At 43.7% G+C, this 21,284-nt stretch overlaps 1 protein-coding gene across 2 annotated transcripts in view; it reads right to left on the reverse strand.

The window, feature by feature from the left end:
* Positions 1-21,284, reverse strand: part of IFIH1 (interferon induced with helicase C domain 1) — a 92,541-nt gene that overhangs the window by 11,108 nt on the left and 60,149 nt on the right. For both annotated transcript variants that reach the window (XM_073545740.1, XM_073545739.1), the window contains exons 5-10: positions 17,374-17,606; positions 17,005-17,215; positions 16,249-16,466; positions 12,443-12,556; positions 11,023-11,146; positions 1,678-1,908 (exon numbers count right to left, since the gene is read on the reverse strand). In XM_073545740.1, coding sequence (XP_073401841.1) covers positions 1,678-1,908; positions 11,023-11,146; positions 12,443-12,556; positions 16,249-16,466; positions 17,005-17,215; positions 17,374-17,606 — 1,131 coding nt within the window. The remainder of the gene's footprint in view (positions 1-1,677; positions 1,909-11,022; positions 11,147-12,442; positions 12,557-16,248; positions 16,467-17,004; positions 17,216-17,373; positions 17,607-21,284) is intronic.

Consider the following 21,284-nt stretch of genomic DNA (forward strand, 5'->3'; position numbering starts at 1 on the left):
AGATTTACCAGATGCAGCAGGAGATTCCCCCCATCTTCCCCGCCTGCAGTAGGACAAAAGATGTCTATGCCCCATCATGATACTCAGTTTAGGATTATACTTTGGCAACCTGCCAAAATTGGAATTGATCAGGAGGAAACTAACCCATGGTTCTCTAAATGATTTCATACAGTAAATGCAGATTAGCAGTGATGAAATCTATATTTCTGTTTTAATTGACATTCATTTCTAGTCTTAACTTGAGGTTTCCACACAAGCTAAGATTTGCTGCAGAAATGTCTGCAACTGAAAAATCAGTTTCAACCATATGAATGAGGTTATTCTTGCAGCACGTACTAAGATTTAGATGGATGGAACAGTCACACAAAATATCTGCAGCAAATATTCCGCATGTGAATATATCCTAGAAGTCACTGCAGGACAGTTGCCTGCAGCAGAAGCCTCTCCCCTTTGCTCTTTTGTCAATAGAACACATTGGCTGGGAATGGCACAACTCACCAAGCTATTATCAACTATGTGGATTACTAAAAGGCTAATTCAAGAACTGTAGACTAACAGTTTGGATAAGTCTATCTCCTGTCTCCTTGTGGAATTATTTTTTAGGTTTAGTGTTCTTGTAAAGACTCCAATAGAAATTAGACTAAGGCCAGCCAAACCTACCGATTTTGTAGGATCGGCCAGAAACCTAAAGTGTCAGGGGGCCTTCCGACTCTCCTCCAACAGATGACGTGGACCCGGCCAGTTGAATATGAATGACCAATCCGTTTGTTCTCTCTAAAGATAAGATGCCGCCGAAGGAGTCAGACAGCAGCTCTCTTATAGAGAACAGGAGCATTCAGACAAGGGTTTCCAGTGTTGGGGAGTAAAGATGCAAGTTGCCTCTTTAGAGAGGAAGAGGACTAGAACTCTAGTGCCTCCTATTGAAAGTAGTAATCCTAATAGCCAATATTGACCTTTTATCGAGCCTTGCCATTATTCTAAGTCATTTGGCAAAGCTAGTTAAAGGGTCGATATTGACTTTTAGGAGTTCATTTCCCAGAAGGGCATGCATGGCGTACAAGTCTTCGCACTCTGACATGCCAGGTAGGGCATGCCTGTCTCCACAAGGAGAAACGTTTCCTGGAGTAAGGAGACATAGCTGTAGGCTGAACGAATGACTATCTAAACATTATAGAGACCTTAAAAATTTAGACCATGGATACCTAGTTGGCACTTCTGAAGATAAAACTTGACAGTCATGACAGCAATCAAAGCGGTATTAGCTAAATTTGTTGGAATTGTTAGGCTATGTGCACACGCTGCAGTTTTTGCTGCGGATCCGCTGAGTTTTTGGCCGCTGCGGATCTGCAGACAGTGTACAGTAGCATGTAAATCTATGTGATTTACAATCTGCTGTGCACATCTGCGGATTTTTAACTGCGGAAAAGCTGCGGTTTTGAATCCGCAGAAAGAAATGACATGTCACTTCGGATTCTGCTGCGGTTTACCATCTCCTCCATTGTAGAGGTGATAAACCGCAGGCCAATCCGCAGGTCATTTTACCTGCGATTTTACCTGCGGTTCCGCAGATACAAATCCGCAGACCAATCCGTAGCGTGTGCACGTAGCCTTAGAATGATCCTTTGACCCTGAGTTGTTTTTTTCTGATGTGTCTCAAACAGATGTATCAGTACTTACCAAAGAATAAGTCAGTCAGAAATCTATCAGTCTCATCAATTTTATCCAAAAGAGAGGAGGCTTCCTCAGACTCATTCAGCAAAATTGCCCTCTTCGTCTCTTCATCATAGAATTTCTTAAGATGGGTTAATGCATCATTCATGCGGATTGTGTCATAGATCTGCAGCGCGTCATTGTATTTCTTCAGGTGCAGGGCACAGACATGCTGTTTACGATTCCCTTCCTTGGCAGCTAGAAAGTTGAGATAGTAATATAAGTAACATTGATTGGATGCCTGGCATCTAGCTGAACAGTATATTTGAGACAGGGCTATCAGCTGCTCACTGACAATGAGCAGCTCTTGGACTGTTCTGAGAAATATTGGTTGACTAAAGCCCCCGTTACACAAAGCGATATCGTTAGCAATATCGCTGTAACGTCACTGGTTTTTGTGATGTGGAAGTGATATTGCTAGCGATATCGCTATGTCTGATACATACCTCCGACCGGCTCCCCCGCTGGTTATCGCTGATCGCGCGAGAAGGTCCTGGCTCATTTCTCGTCGGGCGCTTCCTGCGGCGCCGACGAGCGACGCGTGGACGCGGGCGGGAGGACGTCAGGATTGCCGCGTCTGACTGGTAAGTAGCGACCCCCGACCCCTGCGATGTCGCTGGTGAGATCTGCCTGTTTGGCAGCTCACTAGCGACCACTTAGCGATGCACCAGCGATCCATATCGTTGTCGGGATCGCTGGTGCATCGCTAAGTGTAACGGTACCCTAAGCCAGGCTGACAGACTAGATTGGCCTAACAATGCTCCTACTAAATGTCCTAATTAACTGAACAGCAGAATTAGGGTTTAGTAGTGATGGGCGAGCACTAAAATGCTCGGGTCGAGCAAACTGGAATGCTCGGGTGCTCGACCCAAGCAATGAGCCCAATGTAAGTCTATGGGGAACTCGAGCATTTTTACCGCCACCCTGGCGGTCTGCAGATGGACTATAAATTGCTGAAATCGATGGGAACAGTGCTAAAATGACATGAAAACAGCATGGGGAATACCCCTGGAAGCATTTCTGACTCCCAGGTCTCAGCTGCTGTGAACAATGTTGTCTAGAGTCTTATGCCATTTTTACAGACTCACTGTAAATGATACAAAAACAAAATGTTTTTTCCTGGGAAATATGTTAAGGAACATCCTTTCTAGGCTAATGACTTGTATATAAGGCAAAATAAATAACCAAAAACAAAAATGCTCCTCCACACCTTGGGCTATGTTCACACGTAGCATTTTTGATGTGTTTTTCAACGTTGGCATTGCTTTCAATCAAGACAAATGCATTCAATGGGAAATGTAATTTTAACATTTTACAACCTTATTTGGCCATGTGGTGTGTGACACATCATCAGACACATCCTGTTTCATTTATGAAGGAGGGACTCTGAAAGTCACTATTTTTATAGGGTCATCAGGCGACCTCTACTATTCTTAAGAGTTCCATCAGCCGGCTATGCTTTGTTGTTCCAATTATTAAACAGTGGGTCTCCTATACTGTTTTAACTATGCAGTAAGTGGCAGGGCTGCCAAATATTAGGATGCACCCCAATACCGCTTTGAAGATCCATACAGGATGGCCAGCTGAAAGCAATGTTCCTATTATTAGGAAGTTGGTACTCCCATATTGTTTTCCCATGAAGTGAATACAAGGCTTGCCCCAAATTTGGACGCACCCCAATAACCCTTTGAAGAGCCAAACAGGAAGGCCACCTGAAAGCAATGTTCCCATTATAAGGAAGTTTGGTACTCCCATACTGTTTGCCCATGAAGTGAATGCAAGGCCTGCCCCAAATTTGGACGCACCCCAATAACCCTTTGAAGAGCCAAACAGGAAGGCCACCTGAAAGCAATGTTCCCATTATAAGGAAGTTGGTACTCCCATACTGTTTGCCCATGAAGTGAATGCAAGGCCTGCCTCAAATTTGGATGCTCCCCAATAACTCTTTGAACAGACGTACAGGATGGCCACCTGAAAGCAATGTTCCCATTATAAGGAAGTTGGTACTCCCATACTGTTTGCCTATGCATTGAATGCAAGGCCTGGCCTGCACCAAATTTAGACGCACCCCAATACCCCTTTGAAGAGCCATATAGGAGGGCCACCTGAAAGCAATGCTCCGGCTGAACAACCAGCAGTGAATTACATTGTTGAAGCTGACCAACCCCTACAGTTCCCATTATTAGGAAGTGGGTCTACTGTTTTGCTATGCAGTGAATGCAACACCTGCCCCAAATTTGGACGCACCCCAATAACCCTTTGAAGAGCCATACAGGAGGGCCACCTGAAAGCAATGTTCCCATTATTAGGAAGTTGGTACTCCCATACTGTTTACCTATGCAGTGAACTGCAGTGTTGAGGCTGAAGAACCTGCATTGGAGAATTGCAGTGTTGAGCCTGAAGAACCTGGAGTGGAGCATTGCAGTGTTGAGGCTGAACAACCAGCAATGGAGAATTGCAGTGTTAAGCCTGGCGAACCCTTACTGGAGTATTGCAGTGTTGAGGCTAAAGACCCGGCAGCGGAGAATTGCACTGTTGAGCCTGAAGAACCTGCATTGGAGAATTGCAGTGTTGAGATGAAGTACCTGCATTGGAGCATTGCAGTGTTGAGGCTGAACACCCAGCAGTGGAGAATTGCAATGTTGAGCCTGAAGAACCTGCATTGGAAAATTGCAGTGTTGAGGATGACGAATCTGCATTGGAGTATTGCAGTGTTGAGGCTGAAGACTCGGCAGTGGAGAATTTCAGTGCTGAGCCTGAAGAACCTTCAGTGGAGAGTTGCAGAGTTGAGGCTAAACACCCAGCAGTTGAGAATTGCAGTGTTGAGCATGAAGAACCTGCAGTGGAGAATTGAAGTGTTGAGGATGAAGACCCGGCAGTTGAGAATTTCACTGTTGAGGATGACGAACCTGCATTGGAGTATTGCATTGTTGAGGCTGAAGACTCGGCAGTGGAGAATTGCAGTGTTGAGGATGAAGAACCTGCATTGGAGCATTGCAGTGTTGAGGCTGAACACCCAGCATTGGATAATTGCAGTGTTGAGCCTGAAGAATCTTCAGTGGAGAATTGCAGTGTTGAGGATGAAGAACCTGCAGTGGAGCATTGCAGTGTTGAGGCTGAACACCGAGCAGTGGAGAATTGCAGTGTTGAGCCTGAAGAACCTGCATTAGAGAATTGCAGTATTGGGGATGAAGACCCGGCAGTGGAGAATTTCAGTGTTGTGGCTGAAGAACCTGCATTGGAGAATTACAGTGTTGAGGCTGAAGACCCAGAAGTGGAGAATTGCAGTGTTGAGCCTGAAGAACCTGCAGTGGAGAACAGAACTGCAGTGTTGAGCCTGATGAACCTACAATGGAGAATTGCAGTATTGAGGCTGAAAAACCTGCAGTAGAGAATTTCAGTGTTGAGGCTGAAGAACTGACCATGGAGAATTGCATTGATGAAGCTGACCAACCCAGTTCCCATTATTAGGAAGTTAGTACTCTCATACTGTTTGCCCATGCAGTGAATGCAAGGCCTGCCCCAAATATGAACGCACCCCAATAACCCTTTTAAGAGCCGTACAGGAGGAGGGCCTCATAAAAATCTGTTCCCATTACAAAGGAGCGGGTCTCCTATACTTTTAATGCTCATGCAGTAAGTGTATGGGCTGACAAACATTTACCCCTGGGGGGTATACATCAATATACTGTCTAAAAATTGTGTTTACGGGCATCATAAACACCCTTTAAAACAATAATATGGGTGTTGCATCACGGACCACGGTCACCCTGGTGATATAGTGGTGGTGGATGATGAGGATGAGGAGAAGGAGGAGGACAATAGCAAATAGGCCAGATCAGGAAGTGTATACCCATGTTTGGGTGTAAATATGTGCATGAGAATATAGACCTCCCAAAAAAAGACACTGGACTTGAGTTTATGTTACACTGCTATCATTTGATGATGTTGAGAAGTCTGGCCCAATCCAGCCCTTGTTCATTTTTATAAGAGTCAGCCTGTCAGCATTTTCAGTTGACAGGCGAATGAGCTTATCAGTTATAATTCCACCAGCGACACTAAAAGCCTGCTCTGACAAAACGCTAGCGGCAGGGCAAGCCAGGAACTCCAAGGCGTAGAGAGCCAGTTCATGTCACATGTCCAGCTTGGATACCCAATAATTATAAAGCACAGAGGAATCAAGGAGGACGTTGGTACGGTCAGCAAGGTACTCCCTCAGCATCTTCGAAAACTTTGCACTCCTTGTGAGAGTACCCCACGCCTCAGGGCCTGTGCGATGGGAAGGACTGAGAAAACTCTCCCAGAACTTTGACAGTGTTCCCCTGCCTCTGCTGGATTGGAGTTGTGTCTCTCTTGCCTGTACTCCTTGGTTGTCTAAGGAACTGTGACTTCTGCCGCAGCAATTTCAGATGGGAATTTTTTAAATAATTCTGCAACAAGAACCTTCTGGTACTGCGCCATTTTAGTAGACCTGTCCGCCTCAGGAATAAGAGACACAAAGTTCTCTTTGTAGCCTGAGGTCTAGAAGTGTCACCAATCAGTAATGACTGTCACCCAAAATTTGGAGAACGCGAGGGGCACAGTCAAGGCTGTGTAACAAACTCAGCCATGCGTGTTATGATTGAATCACCGTAGGAGGCAAAAACAGAAATGCTAGCTAAGTCCAGAAAACCAGAGAGGTTGGCAGCTATCGGATTGCAGACCCCTGAACCTATCAACACAACTAGCAGTAGCCGTGGGGGGTTCCTATGATGCCCTAGACCCCTCGATCACAGCCGGAGGACTAAATAGCCTAAAGACAGAAAGGGAAATCTAAACTGCCCCAGAGCAGACCCCAAAGCAAAAGGCAGCCCCCCACATATAATGACGGTGAAGCAAGAAGAAAGAACACAACTCAGACAGAAAGATAGACTGAGCAAAGACGGGGCCCAAGCTAACTAGATAGGAATGGACAGGAAGGCTGCTGTCTGCAATCCGTGAAAAACCCTATGAAAATAAGAGCCAACAGACTGACAGTGAAAAAGGCCCTGAAGACGCTAGGCTTCAAAAAGACTATGTCAGTACTCAGGAATATTCTGAAGACAGAGCAACCGGCAAAAGGAGATTCAGTTCACCCCAGCAGGGAATGGCAGAATCCAGAAAAGCAAGGCAAACAAAAACAAAACACAAATGCTAAAAGGCAAAGCAGAAAACTTAGCTTTAGAGGAGCAGGAATCAGACTGGTCTCTTAGAAGTCCACAGAGAAATCACCCGCAGGGCAGAAGGGCGTCGGCAGCCTTATATCCAGTCCGTGACTCCACTCAGCCAGTCATCATCATTAGGCTCAGGTGCCTGATAATCAGGCTCATTACCTTCCTTTACCAGAATAGGGAGTTCACCAGACCTCAGTGACGAAGAGGAAAATGAACTCACAACACATGCGTGCCAGACTGCTAACAGGCAAGACTTCCGTGTCCTCACCAAGAGGACGACTGACCATGCTCTCCTTCTCCTCATCCCTATCCTCAGGCCATCCACGCTGAACAGACGCTATGACAGTTGTGCAGGTAGTACGGTCTATAGTGCATGACAATAGCTCCTGTTCTTCCTCCTCCTCCTCACTGTCACCCAATCCACATTGGTATAAGATGAGGCTGTGCTGTGTGTAATTACCCTATATGGTTCTTTGCTCCATCTCATCATGTTCCGCCTGCAATGCATCCGCTTTGATTGTGAGCAGAGAGTGTTTCAGAAGATGGAGAAGCGGGATGGTGACGCTAATTATGGCATCATCGCCGCTCACCATCTTGGTGGAGTCCTCAAGGTTTTGGAAGATGGTACATATGTCTGACATTCATGTCCATTCCTGAGGTCTTATGTGTGTAGTCTGAACTGAATATTGACGGCCTTGTTGATGCTGATACTCAACAACTGCCCTCTTCTGCTCACAAATCCTTTCCAACATCTGTAGTGTAGCGTTCCAATGTGTGGGGACATCACACAACAGTCGGTAAGCGTGAAGCTGCAAACGCTGCTGAAGCATGGCAAGGGCGGCGGAAGCTATAGCTGACTTTCTAAAATGGGCACACAGGCGGCGTACTGTGACAAGTAGATCTGTCAGCTCCGGGTAGGTTTTGAGGAACCGCTGAACCACCAGGTTAAAAACATGGGCCAGGCATGGTACGTGTGTGAGCTCGCCTCGCCTCAGAACCACCACCAGGTTTCGGCCATTGTCACACACAACCATGCCAGGCTGGAGGTTCAGCGGTGTCAGCCACAGATCTGCCTGCTCTTTCAGAGCTGTTCACAACTCTTCAGCATTGTGCGGTTTGTCACCTGTTGCCGCTTGCTGAGGCATTGCTGCAGTGCTTCCAGCTTGTGACTGATGTGGTCATTTCAGAGATGGAGGCTGAAGAGCAGAAGCTGTACACTGTGGGGGCTACCCTGATTGAGCTACGGCTCGCAATCCTCGGAGTCGAGAGGACATGTTCCATACCAAGGTCCGACTGGGTCTCAGCTTCAACTATGTTACCCCAGTGTGCCGTCAGCGAGATGTATCGTCCCTGCTTACAAGCACTTGTCCATGTGTCTGTGGTTAGGTGGACTTTCCCAGTAACTGCATTGTTGAGGGCACGGCTAATGTTGTGGGACACTTGCTTGTGTAATGTGGGAATGGCACACCACGAGAATTAGTGGCGGCTGGGGACCAAGTACCGAGGCACGGCCACCGCCATCTTGTTGCGGAAAGCTTCCATCTCCACAAGCCTAAAAGGCAACATTTCAAGCGCAAGCAGTCTTGAAATGAGGGAATTGAGTAGCGTGGCCTGGGGGGCATTGGCTGCATGCTTGCATTTCAAGGACTGGGGTATGGACAACTGAAGGCTGCGCTGGGACAAGGACGTGGATGTGCTTGATGATGGTGCTAGTTGAGTGTGTGCAACAACAGGTGCAGGGCAGGAGGCATCTTCGCATGCACCAAGGACAGGGGATTGACTTGCATGCACAACAGCAGAACAAGCAGTGGTGTCACCCGCAATCAGTGGTCTGGGACCCTGGGGTTCGGCCCACAGAATCAGGTGCTTTGCTGCCATGTGCCTGATCATGCTGTTGGTAGTCAGGCTGGTAGTTTTGCTACCTCTGCTGATGCTGGCCTGACAGGTGGTGCAAATTGCCTTTTTAGGGTTATCGGCAAAGTCTTTAAAAAACAACCAGACTCGGGAAGACCTAACAGTTGTACTGGCAACTTCCATCATATTGGTGTTACGGGGAACGGTTGCCCACCTTCTGTTTGCGGCCACCACACTGCTTCTTCCTGCCTGTTGTGATGCCCTCCCCCTGTGTGCTTCTGTCCTCGCTCTGAAAGTCCTCCTGCCTGGTTGGGTCAGTTACTATATCATTCACCATCTCATCTTCCACTTCCGCATCCTGGTCCTCTTCCAGACTTTCTGGCAATTGTGTCTCATCATCATCCACCTCTTGTGACACTTTCCCACCGTTGCCTTCATGTGACCGTGGCTGCTCAAATATTTGGGCATCGCTACATGCGATCTCCTCTTGCCTCGCTTCAAGTTGACCGGGCGAGAGGCCCGAATCTATAATTGTAAAAGTGAACAGCTCTTCGGAGTGTCCAAGTGTGGGATCAGTTTTGTCGGGGCACTCGGAATGGTGGGAGGGATCAGGATCAGGGTGAGTAATATGCGGTCCAGAATCACGGCTACAGAGACTTGACCGTGTGGAAGACAGGGTGGTGCTGGTGGTGGTGGCAAACTGACTGGAAGCATTATCTGCTATCCAACCAGCAATCTTTTGACACTGCTCTGGGTTCAATAGTGGTGTGCTGCTGCAGTTCCCTAGTAATTGGGACAGGAAGGTCAGGCGAGAAGATGTGGGTGTTTGTTGTGGCACAATTTTTGCTTGCCCACGGCCTTGGCCTCTGCATGCACCATCACGTCTAGTTCCCCCCATCCCTTGCCACGCACCTTGCCCATTTTAAATGGAGGACAATATTTTCCACGTTCACTACAAATGACTGATTTTTATGCGCACTGAGATGTCATCCGTCACATGTGAGGGCAAAAACCCTGTTTAAAATAGCTGGCCTGTAGGTCTGTTTTTGCAGAAAACTGGTGTCTTATCTAAGACACTGTGACTACAACAAATTTAAACAGCAGGCCAGAAATGCTAAATTTTCAGGGCACTGAGATGTGATGATCCGTGTGACTGACAAAACACTGTCTAACAAAAAAAATATTTTTACGCTGTAATATGGAAAGGATCTGGCTGTATTCTGCAGTGCCAACAAGCAAATGGAGCAGAAAAACGGTGTGCTCTGGATACCTTTTAAAGAAAATATTTAGGATGAAGATCCAAAAAAAGGTATTCCTGGACACGGATACCTGAGGCTACATAGATAAATATCTGTAATAGGCAGCAGCAGCAGCAGACAGTACTGGAATGGATCTTATTGCTATCTGCTATGAACTCTGCCCCATACACTGCCTGACTACCTAGCACTGATATCTATATCTCTATGCACTCTGATTAGTCCTCAGAAGGACTGTTGGTTTACATGGATTTGTATATTCACTAAGGTATACCCACACTAACTTACAGTATACACCACCAAATCTGTCCATGTCTCAGCAGCAGCTCTCCCTACACTGCCTGAGTCCGGAGCAGACTGTGATGAGCACGGTGCCGCCCGGTCTACTATAGACCTGATGACGCTGTGCGGCCAGCCAATCACTGTAATGCCACAACCAACATGGCTGCTGCATTACAGTGTGTAGCAGACAATCCCTGCAAGTTGATTGGCTCTGTATAAAGCGCCAATCATGCAGGGCTGGGACCCGAGCTCCCGCTGAGCAACCCAAGAAATATTTGGCGCTCGCCAAGCATCTCGAGCAGTGAGATGCTTGGGCGAGCACCGAGCACTACTGAGCATGCTCGCTCATCACTACTGTTTAGTAGAGTTAATGCAAATTGATTCGCAAGATCCGGTCCGGCGGCTACATCAGTAATCTGCGGCCATCGGACAGGAGCTCTGGGACCTGAGTCTTATTTGCCAGCTACGGTGGCTATTCCTTTTATTAACAAGCAAATAAAGTTGCACTCTGGTTCACTATAATGAACCACAAAAGTGGCATAAATTATAGCAGAAATGTACTCCTGTCTATGTGTCTATGACCAGAGTAAAGTTCTGGCTGAAAGATGCGCCAAATTTATTAAGGAGACTTGCATCTCTTAATTTATTTCACGCATCTTGACTCAGCAGATCCTGCATCAAGACAATTACAAATGTTAGACTTGAATGACATTCCACATTAGTCTTACCTGTCTTTTCTTTCTGCACTACCCACTGCTCATAGGATTGGGATCCATGATCATTTGTTGGGCACAAACCACTAAAATCTTCGATACTTTTCATCATATCCTTAATCTTATCACCAAATGGGCTCTGTAAGGAAAAGTAAGAAGCAGAGTCGTCAAAATATGTGTCTGTACACTAGTCCCAGTATTAACTAATGCAGACGATGGTGGATTATATTGACCATTGGAAACAATCCAATTCAGGCTTAGATTGCAAAATCAAGGCAGGGATCTGAATAGTCTGTAAGGATAATGCAGTCGTTGTATTAATAACATAAAATAAGCTATGCAAAAGTCTTTTTAGATGAAAATACATTTAATTAAACATGTGCATGTTCACCTTATACATTGTATTCTTTCTCCAAGTGTCTACAAATATCTTCCTTAGTGCATTAAAGGGGTTTATCATCTTCTGTCATCAGGAGTGTGCCGCTCCCTGTCTCCTAGCTTGCTGGAAGGCGATGTGCTCCTGATGATTGACAGTTCCGGCCAGCGGCATGGCTGTGTCCACGGTCAGTACTGTGTGCTCTATGGTGTCACTAACAGAGGCAGCTTTACCTCTGTAGCACTGGAAAAGTGCAGCTACACTGAAGGTGGCCGAATTCAGTGATCTGGTCAGCTTCAGAGCAGCGCTTGCAAGTTCTAAAGCAAACAGCTTGCAAGCACTCGTGTCATTGTCTAGGAAATCGCCCACCTCTGATAGACTGTATTGGTGGCCAGTTCATTAGGCAACGAGCAGTAAACTATAACTTTTTGAAATCCCTCAATTTTTCATAACGGAGAAGATAGAGTATTTACAAGCAAATCGCAAAGTCGCTTGTTTGCACAAACACATCTCAATCATTCACACTTATCATGTTGAGACAAGATAATATACTTAGAAAAAAAAAGTTCTCTCCTCCTCTTCCCAGTGTTCTTCTCTGCTCAAAAGTAACAAAATAAAAAATAAAAAAAACCACCATGAATCTCTTTTAAAAAAAAATCTTAGAAAAAAAGTTGGAATTTAATGGATGTTCATAAAGCTAATAGACGCAATCATAGGATCACATGTCCACAACAGGTAAAAAAAAAAAAAAGTTCAAAGTTTTTTGAAAAAATTAAAATGAGACAAAACTCTTTTCCCTTACTTATATTCCTTATAAGAAATAAAGAAAACTCTTCATGACTGTTATCATTACATACGTTATGACCTATATAATAAAATTAACATGGTATTTATTCCGCATAGAAAATTGAAAAAAAAAAAAAAAGAAACCTTAAAAACCAATCCCAGAATTGCTGTTTTTGGTTGATCACACTCCAAAAATTCTAATAAAAAGCGATTAAAAAAATATTTTGGGCACCGAAATAAGTAGAAAAAGTGCAACAAGACGGCCCATATTACCTTATTGTTATCCTCTGCAATCTCAACTTTCTTGAATGGATGTTTCACTTGGTTCTTTAACTGATGACTGAATTCTTGTACCGTCTTGATTCTTGAATCAAGGTTAGCACATATCTAATAGAAGGAATAATAAAGCACGATATGTATAGAGACTGATATCCTATAACCTACTTATAAACTGGTATAAAAGAAAAAAATATTCCATAAAAGTATTTAGGTGATTTAGTATTGCTCCTGGAACGCGTGAGGCACAGATTATAAGTTAGGAATAATTAGAAATGCCTTTATTAACATGACAAAACGGCTGGTGGTAAAGAGCTTGGTGATAGCAGCGTGGTGCTGTAATAGGAGCCACCTAAATATTCCCCCATCACCTGTGAGTGATATTATTGAGAAGTGGAAGGAACCACAGCCACTGAGCCACAAAGTGGAGACCACGTGACATTACAGAGCGGGATCACCGTGTGCTGAGGATGAGGAGCAGAGGGCAGAAAAATCACCAACACTCTGGTGACTCTATAACTCTATAAGTCCAGCCCTCCTCTGGTATAACATCAGCACAAACACTACGCCCCAGCCAGGAGCTGCATGCAGCCTTACATCACCAAGCACAATGTAGACCGTTGAATGGAGGGGTGTAAAGTCGCCACCACATGTATTTCTCCCGCTGATATAACTCCCCACAGGTGTAAGTATATGTGCATACATGTATGTGTATATATATATATATATATATATATATATATATATTATATATTTATATATACATAATACCGTATAATATAGTGGGTGGGGGAAAATGGGACAATACAATAGATATCATTCTTCCCTGTAACCCCTTACTTACTAGGCATTATGGATAGCGATTGATAGGCGGGCAGGCTGATATTGCAAGCGTGTTTGGGTTGGTTTTGTGGGATAATTGTGGTTTTGAATGGGCGATATTGTTTTACTATTACTGTAGTAGTGTTGTAGTACCAATATATATGTATGTGTCTGTATGTATATATATATATATCTATATATACACACAGTGTGTCCGTAAAGTCATGGTGCACTTTTGACCAGTCACAGGAAAGCAACAAAACACGATAGAAATGTGAAATCTCACGCCCTTAGACTTTTACTTTTGGTGTTATGTGAAGCAACATGTGTACATTGAACGTATCAACGACATTAATTGCTTCTTTTATTTGGAGAAGATTTCAAATTTCTGTTGTCTTTTGTTGCTTTTCAGCGACTGGTCAAAAGTGCACCACAACTTTACGGACACACTATATATATATATATATATATATATATATATATATATATTTATTATATATATATAAGTGATATATACTCGTCTCCCGGTACTTTCCTGAACGCAACCTCCGATCCTCACAAGATCTCCTTCTCTACTCCCCTCTTATCTCCTCTTCCCACAATCGCATACAAGATTTCTCTCGCGCATCACCCCTACTCTGGAACTCTCTACCACAACATATCAGACTCTCACCTACCATCGAAACCTTCAAAAAGAGCCTGAAGACCCACCTCTTCCGACAAGCCTATAACCTGCAGTAACCACCGATCGACCAAACCGCTGCACGACCAGCTCTACCCTCGCCTACTGTATTATCACCCATCCCTTGAAGATTGTGAGCCCTCGCGGGCAGGGTCCTCTCTCCTCCTGTACCAGTTATGACTTGTATTGTTTAAGATTATTGTACTTGTTTTTATGTATACCGCTCCTCACATGTAAAGCGCCATGGAATAAATGGCGCTAGAACAATAAATAATAATAATAATAATAATAATAATAATATATGAACAACGACAAAGCAAAGTCCAGCAATAACGTGAGCAATCCAGGATGCTGTTAAAAATTTTTTTCTTTTTATTCATAAATTCATTAAAATGCAATGGTCCAAGCAGTTCAAAACAGCAATAACGCAGGAAAGTCGTGCAGATAGGACTACGCGTTTCAGCGGTAGAACCCGCCTTCTTCACGGTCCAGAATCTATATATATATAGTCGCCAGCTTGGGTATAAACATATATGTATGTACTGTAATAGACTTGTGTGTGTAATAAATATCCTTTATTGATATACTGCTTTGTCTCAGTTAGTATATGGTATAAGGAGCATATAATATTAGGGCGTTAGTAAGTGGATATTAATTATTAATAGTTGAGTTTGAAGTTAACATTTAACATTGGAAGCCAATAGAGGTGCAGGGAAAGCTCCCCCTTATAGAATTAGCTTTTTAGGTGGGAATCTTTTTCCCTTTTTCAATCACACTTCTGTCTGGTGTCTGATGGACGAGTCTGAGTTAGGTTAATGCCAGGAGAACCTTATCCGCCTGACTGCATTTAGCCAACTGTAAATGTTAGTGAAGGAGTGGTAATTGTATGAGATTATTTTTCTAGGTCCCTTAGTTCCACAGATGGGACATCTAAATGCTTCCTCAAATCAATATATCTTGGACAATTGTAGTCTCCAACTTTGCAGGAAAGTTTGGGGATGGCCTTTTTGTTCCCTATTACTGTGCCCGCTGCACAAGGTCCATAAAGGTATGGCTGGGGGAGTTTGGGTAGATAAACTATACTGGCCACACAAAACCCTGATATTAATCTTATCAAACACCTTTTCGGATGAACTAGACCAGACATTGAGAGTCCGAGCTCTCTTCCAACATCAGCATCTGACCTCATAAATGCTCTTCTGGATGAATGGGCAAATTCTAGATTCCTAGAGATGCCTTCAAAATCTTGTAGCAAGACTTCTCAGAAAAGTGGGAGCTGTTATATAATACAATGGCGTCCCTCTGCCCCGACACGCATTTTGCCCAGCTTCTTCGGGGGCATGTCAGGGCAGGGGGCGTCCAGGATTAAATACCAAAAATAGCCAACGGGAGAAGAGGTGGAGAGGAAGTGAGTTACAAACGTGAACGGCGTTAGACACAGCTCTCGTTGCCAACGTGACTTGAAGCTTCAGTCACATAAACACGTGTGTCCCATCACGCCCATTGGGCGGTGACAAAGGCGCGCCTTTCCATCATAGATCGCCGTATCCAAGCCATAGCGAGCCCGCGGCCAGCGCATGCGCACTATTTGTAGACTAGTCAGGATACTCAGAAGCACTGCAAGGTGTGCCTAGTGACTTGTTTAAAGATATAATGTTAATAATGAGAAGTATCTCCATTAGAGCATTGGTATAATCACCAAAGCTGCAAAGAAATAAAGATGTTATATTTAGATATAATAACGAAAGACCATTTCTACATACCGCAGTGCCCATAAGAGCTTTAAAATTGTCTATGTAGTATGTGTGCGATATATTACATGATTTAAAGTGGTGAGTAATTAGAAAGGAGGTTATAATACCAAAATATGTAAAAGATAAATATTATTCTAGAATAATAAAACTACGAAAAAACAGTGATAACATAGTGTAGGGCCTGAGACTTCGGTTAGTACGAAACAACCATTTTACTAAGTGTGTGTTTGGAGTGAAATGTAAGCATCACATATAAACTACCGACGCACAGAAAGGCGTGCAGCAAGTTTATCCGGTAGTAGAGATGACCATCGGGGCGACAAGTCAGCAAGACCACTTGGCGTGAGGATGCTTCTAGTCACTGAGGTTCATTGCACTCTCACGTCTCATGAACCAAAGTATGTATAGTCCGAATTTCAGTACGATAGATCGTCTAATTTAGAAGTCACAATTTTTCCAATTAAAGTAGCAATGGAATCACCCAATCACCCTGTATAAGATTGTGTTTTAGGGCGGACACAAGATTTAGACTAAGAAATACTTACTTTTAAGATGTGCTCCTCGGCTTTTTTACTGTTTTTGGCTCCACCCACACCCGGCGATGCTGTCAGTCCTAGGATCTGTGGAAGCGGGACCATTGGTTCTTGCGACTTAAGCAACCTCTTATTCTTCTTTTTCTGTTGCAAGTACCTTATCATGATGTTATTATAGACACCGCCCTTCTGAGTATGGTGACACTCATCAATGATGAGGAGGGAAAAATCTGAGACACAAAGCCAGAATGAATTAGGTCAATATGAAACAGTCTACAGATGCCTAGACCTTCCATGAGCAACATTAATGACATACACACAGGGCAGGTAAATAGAACCAAGTGCTGATACTGAGTATGGAGTGACAAAAGTTCCATGTGTGAATAGAGCAGTAAATAGACTAGTGACGGCACATGCTCAGTACTGCTCCATTCACCCCCTGGTTTTGTGATTAGTGGGGGTCCCAGTAGTCTGAGGCTAATTTGAGAATTACTCATAACATGGAGAAACTGGGTCTGCCAGAGCAAGATTTGCTTTTTCATTAGCACCACTGGGTTCTGGCTACTAGAAAATGGCCACCAGGGGGTAACCAACTGTGCTAAAACAACATATAAAAAGGGGTTGTCTTAATAAAATTTTCTCAGGAGGAAACCCCAACGTTATTAGCCAAAATTGATCCTCAGCATTGGAGAAACTAGTCATCGTTCATAGTATCCAAACGCAATAGGAAGTACAATTTGGACGTCATTCATTGGAGAACCGACATACCTGACAGTTTGACACCTTCTTCTTCATCCTCTTCTGCCTGCATTAAGGAATTTTCCAGGATCTGGGCTGTACAGATAATTACATCACTATTCTTCACAGTTTTAGGGAATGAAATCTTCAACTGGCAATCTCCACTAATCTTGGTGACACAATAGCGATCTTTCATGTGTGGATGGAACTCATTGCGGAAATGCTGGTCAACCAAAGGAACCTGCCAAAAATATTAACCTTAATGGTTTGGGTCTTCGGCCTCTCACATTTATAGCATGCTCATGATCTTCGTGATAATCTCCATCATGTATTTTTTTATTTAACTCTTTCATGTAAGGCTATAAATAACAGGACAGAAAATAAATTCGCTAGTTATACCTTGTTCACCAAGACAATAACTTTTGCTGCCAAGAGTTTTCTCTTTCTTTCATCCAGATGGTTGCGTGCGATGTACACCGCTACCCTGGTTTTCCCACTTCCTGTTGGCAAGCATAAAATTATATTTTCTCCATCTAAAGCAGGCTTGGCCACTTCCATCTGGTAATCTCGAAGTGTCATTTCAGGGACTGGAGAGGCCCGGTCTTCGCTCATTTTGCGCTCATCTTCTTCCTCTGTAAATGAGACATGAAGACATTTTCAATAAGATGACTCGATCTTAAAAATGTCAATGATATTATGTGCAAGGTTGGAAGTTTCCATCACCCACGTCCCTCACACAAAGTCTCTAAATTGGCTTACTACTCTTGAATTAAAAGGCATCTTTAGACTGAGGATACCGTTTGAATGGAAAAATGATTATTTCATATATTGGTGTTTACCACTACTTAATAAAGTTACACTAATGGTCAGTCTGCAATCTTCATTGCTTTATTCTGTTTGCAGCCTGCTCCAAGTTTTAGATTTTTCTTATGTGGGAGTGTTTCTCCCAGTAATACAGGCTGGATGTCAGGTCTTTGTGTATTTAGGGTGCTGCTGTCATCATGTGCTCAAGGATTAGCACAGCTTCTATCCTGCACTTATTTCCTCTTCATGTTCTTTCCTGATTGTATATAGCCTGTTTTCTCTGCCTTCCTGAGATACTTTCTCCCCTGCATATTTTGTACAACCCTCTCCACCTTCCTTCTGCTATCTCTAACACAGAAAGAAGGGAGGGAGAGAGATCAGAGAACCTTTGGAGATCATGACGGATTTCTTTAGTTTCCAAAACACTGAAATAAAAGGTAAAAAATTTGTATTGAAGACTATTGAGAAAATTGCTTAACAAGGGAGCCTGTGCAGCCTCCAGCTGGCCTCTTTCCACATCTTTCTAGTTGACAGGTCTCTCCTATGTGTACATAAAAAGACACCTATCAATCAACAGGAGTCTGATTCATGCTGACCGTCCTTTGGGCAGCATGAATTGAGTGACAGGTTCGCTTTTCATCTTTACATGGCTGCCTATCTATAGGGACCTGTACGTTAACGCAAACTCATAACAACCATATTAGTCAATCTAAAATTTTAGAAGCAGATACCGCCTTGAAGTGGGAGAATAAACCTATATACAACTCAAGCCTTGGTATCTAGTGGGGATTTTTCATTTTTATGTCAGGGGTCCTTAATGATTAAGAACCAAAATATAATAACTCAACCCTTTTTATCTTATAACTATTGGTGTAAAAAGTTTTAAGGGAGAGCTGCAATCTTACATCTGACTTTAGTGACCTGTCTGTTAGTTGGAAGTGTCGCTGCTGCTAAACAGTGACAGGGGCAAAAGGGCCGTAGACTAATCTGTTGTCGGCATGAGCTTTCCGCTGAAGCTGTTCTGCACTCCATTGTGCATTGACATTAACTTATAAAGGACTCACGTGGAATTATCACCCCCACATTATTGCATACTGTATCCTAGGCATGAAATGAGTCATACAAACACATGAATCCTAATAGCCTTCTGCACTATTTAACAGGCTCAGTGCTTAGACATGGATGGTGTTGTTACACTAATATATAGGCAACACAGCTTACAAACATGTCCTCTCTTATCTACCTGTGAAGATCTCGTAGGTTAAATGGTTATTCTCAATAGTAAAAGTTCTCACTCAGCTGCAGGATATGTCCCACGAGAATGTAGCGGTAACAGCCCATTGCCACCCCTCCATTCATTGCTGGGTAGCCACATTCGGGACCCGGTCCTTCTTAGCTCTTATTCACATTGAGGTTTGGACGACTGTGATTTGGATACACCTTGACGCTGGTGGGATGGCTTTTATGATTTTGATTTTTTATTATCAAAAATGATGTTTACTAAGTACCCTATGCTATTTATATGCACTATTGCCTTTACTTATTTACTTTCAGTAAGGTATATGTTCATTTTCTGTCTTAGGTTTTGTCTGTTTAAATGTCAGTGTGAACATGCTCCTATTTTGCATGCATACCAACTTATATGCCGGCTCATTTTTTTCGGTTGAATCTCTAGGACTGCCGTAGATAGTTGCAAATATCAAAAGACTGACTGTCACTTCCAAACAGAAATCAGGTGTGAACAGGTGCTTACTAAGAGTAGCCATCTCCATATACCAACAACAAATAAATTAAGGGTCCCGTTACACTAAACGACGCACCAGCGATCCCGACAACGATATGACCTGGTCAGGATTGCTGGTGCGTCGCTACATGATCGCTTGTGAGCTCTCAAACAGGCAGATTCACCAGCAATCAGGACCAGCGAGGACGCTGGTAACCAGGGTAAATAGCAGGTAACTAAATGCGCGTGTTGCTTAGTTACCCGCTATTTACCCTGGATACCAGCGTGCTTGCGCTGGGAGCTCGTATCCAGGGTACAGTTAGGTCCATATATATTTGGACAGAGACAACATTTTTCTAATTTTGGTTCTAGACATTACCACAATGAATTTTAAACAAAACAATTCAGATGCAGTTGAAGTTCAGACTTTCAGCTTTCATTTGAGGGTATCCACATTAAAATTGGATGAAGGGTTTAGGAGTTTCAGCTCCTTAACATGTGCCACCCTGTTTTTAAAGGAACCAAAAGTAATTGGACAATTGACTCCAAGGCTATTTCATGGACAGGTGTGGGCAATCCCTTCTTATGTCATTCTCAAATAAGCAGATAAAAGGCCTGGAGTTGATTTGAGGTGTGGTGCTTGCATTTGGAAGGTTTTGCTGTGAAGGAAACATGCGGTCAAAGGAGCTCTCCATGCAGGTGAAACAAGCCATCCTTAAGCTGCAAAAACAGAAAAAACCCATCCGAGAAATTGCTTCAACATTAGGAGTGGCAAAATCTACAGTTTGGCACATCCTGAGAAAGAAAGAAAGCACTGGTGAACTCATCAATGCAAAAAGACCTGGGCGCCCACCGAAGACAACAGTGGTGGATGACCGCAGAATAATCTCCATGGTGAAGAGAAATCCCTTCACAACAGCCAACCAAGTGACCAACACTCTCCAGGAGGTAGGCGTATCAATATCCAAATCTACCATAGAGAGAAGACTGCCTGAAAGTAAATACAGAGGGTTCACTGCACGGTGCAAGCCACTCATAAGCATCAAGAATCAAAAGGCTAGACTGGACTTTGCAAAAAAAAAACATCTAAAAAAGCCAGCACAGTTCTGGAAGAACATTCTTTGGACAGATGAAACCAAGATCAACCTCTACCAGAATGATGGAAAGAGAAAAGTATGGTGAAGGCGTGGTACAGCTCATGATCCAAAGCATACCACATCATCTGTAAAACACGGCAGAGGCAGTGTGATGGCTTGGGCATGCATGGCTGCCAGTGGCACTGGGTCACTAGTGTTTACTGATGATGTGACACAGGACAGAAGCAGCCGCATGAATTCTGAGGTATTCAGAGCCATACTGTGTGCTCAGATCCAGCCAAATGCAGCCAAACTGATTGGTCGTCGTTTCATACTACAGATGGACAATGACCCAAAACATAAAGCCAAAGCAACCCAGGAGTTTAATAAAGCAAAGAAGTGGAATATTCTTGAATGGCCAAGTCAGTCACCTGATCTCAACCCAATTGAGCATGCATTTCACTTGTTAAAGACTAAACTTCAGACAGAAAGGCCCACAAGCAAACAGCAACTGAAAACCACCGCAGTGAAGGCCTGGCAGAGCATCAAAAAGGAGGAAACACAGCGCCTGGTGATGTCCTTGAGTTCAAGACTTCAGGCAGTCATTGCCAACAAAGGGTTTTCAACCAAGTACTAGAAATGAACATTTTATTTACACTTAATCTGTCCAATTACTTTTGGTCCCTTTAAAAACAGGGTGGCACATG

This window comes from Dendrobates tinctorius, unplaced genomic scaffold (assembly GCF_039654945.1).
Source record: "Dendrobates tinctorius isolate UK_male_01 unplaced genomic scaffold, ASM3965494v1 ptg000143l, whole genome shotgun sequence".
Lineage (NCBI taxonomy): Eukaryota > Metazoa > Chordata > Amphibia > Anura > Dendrobatidae > Dendrobates > Dendrobates tinctorius.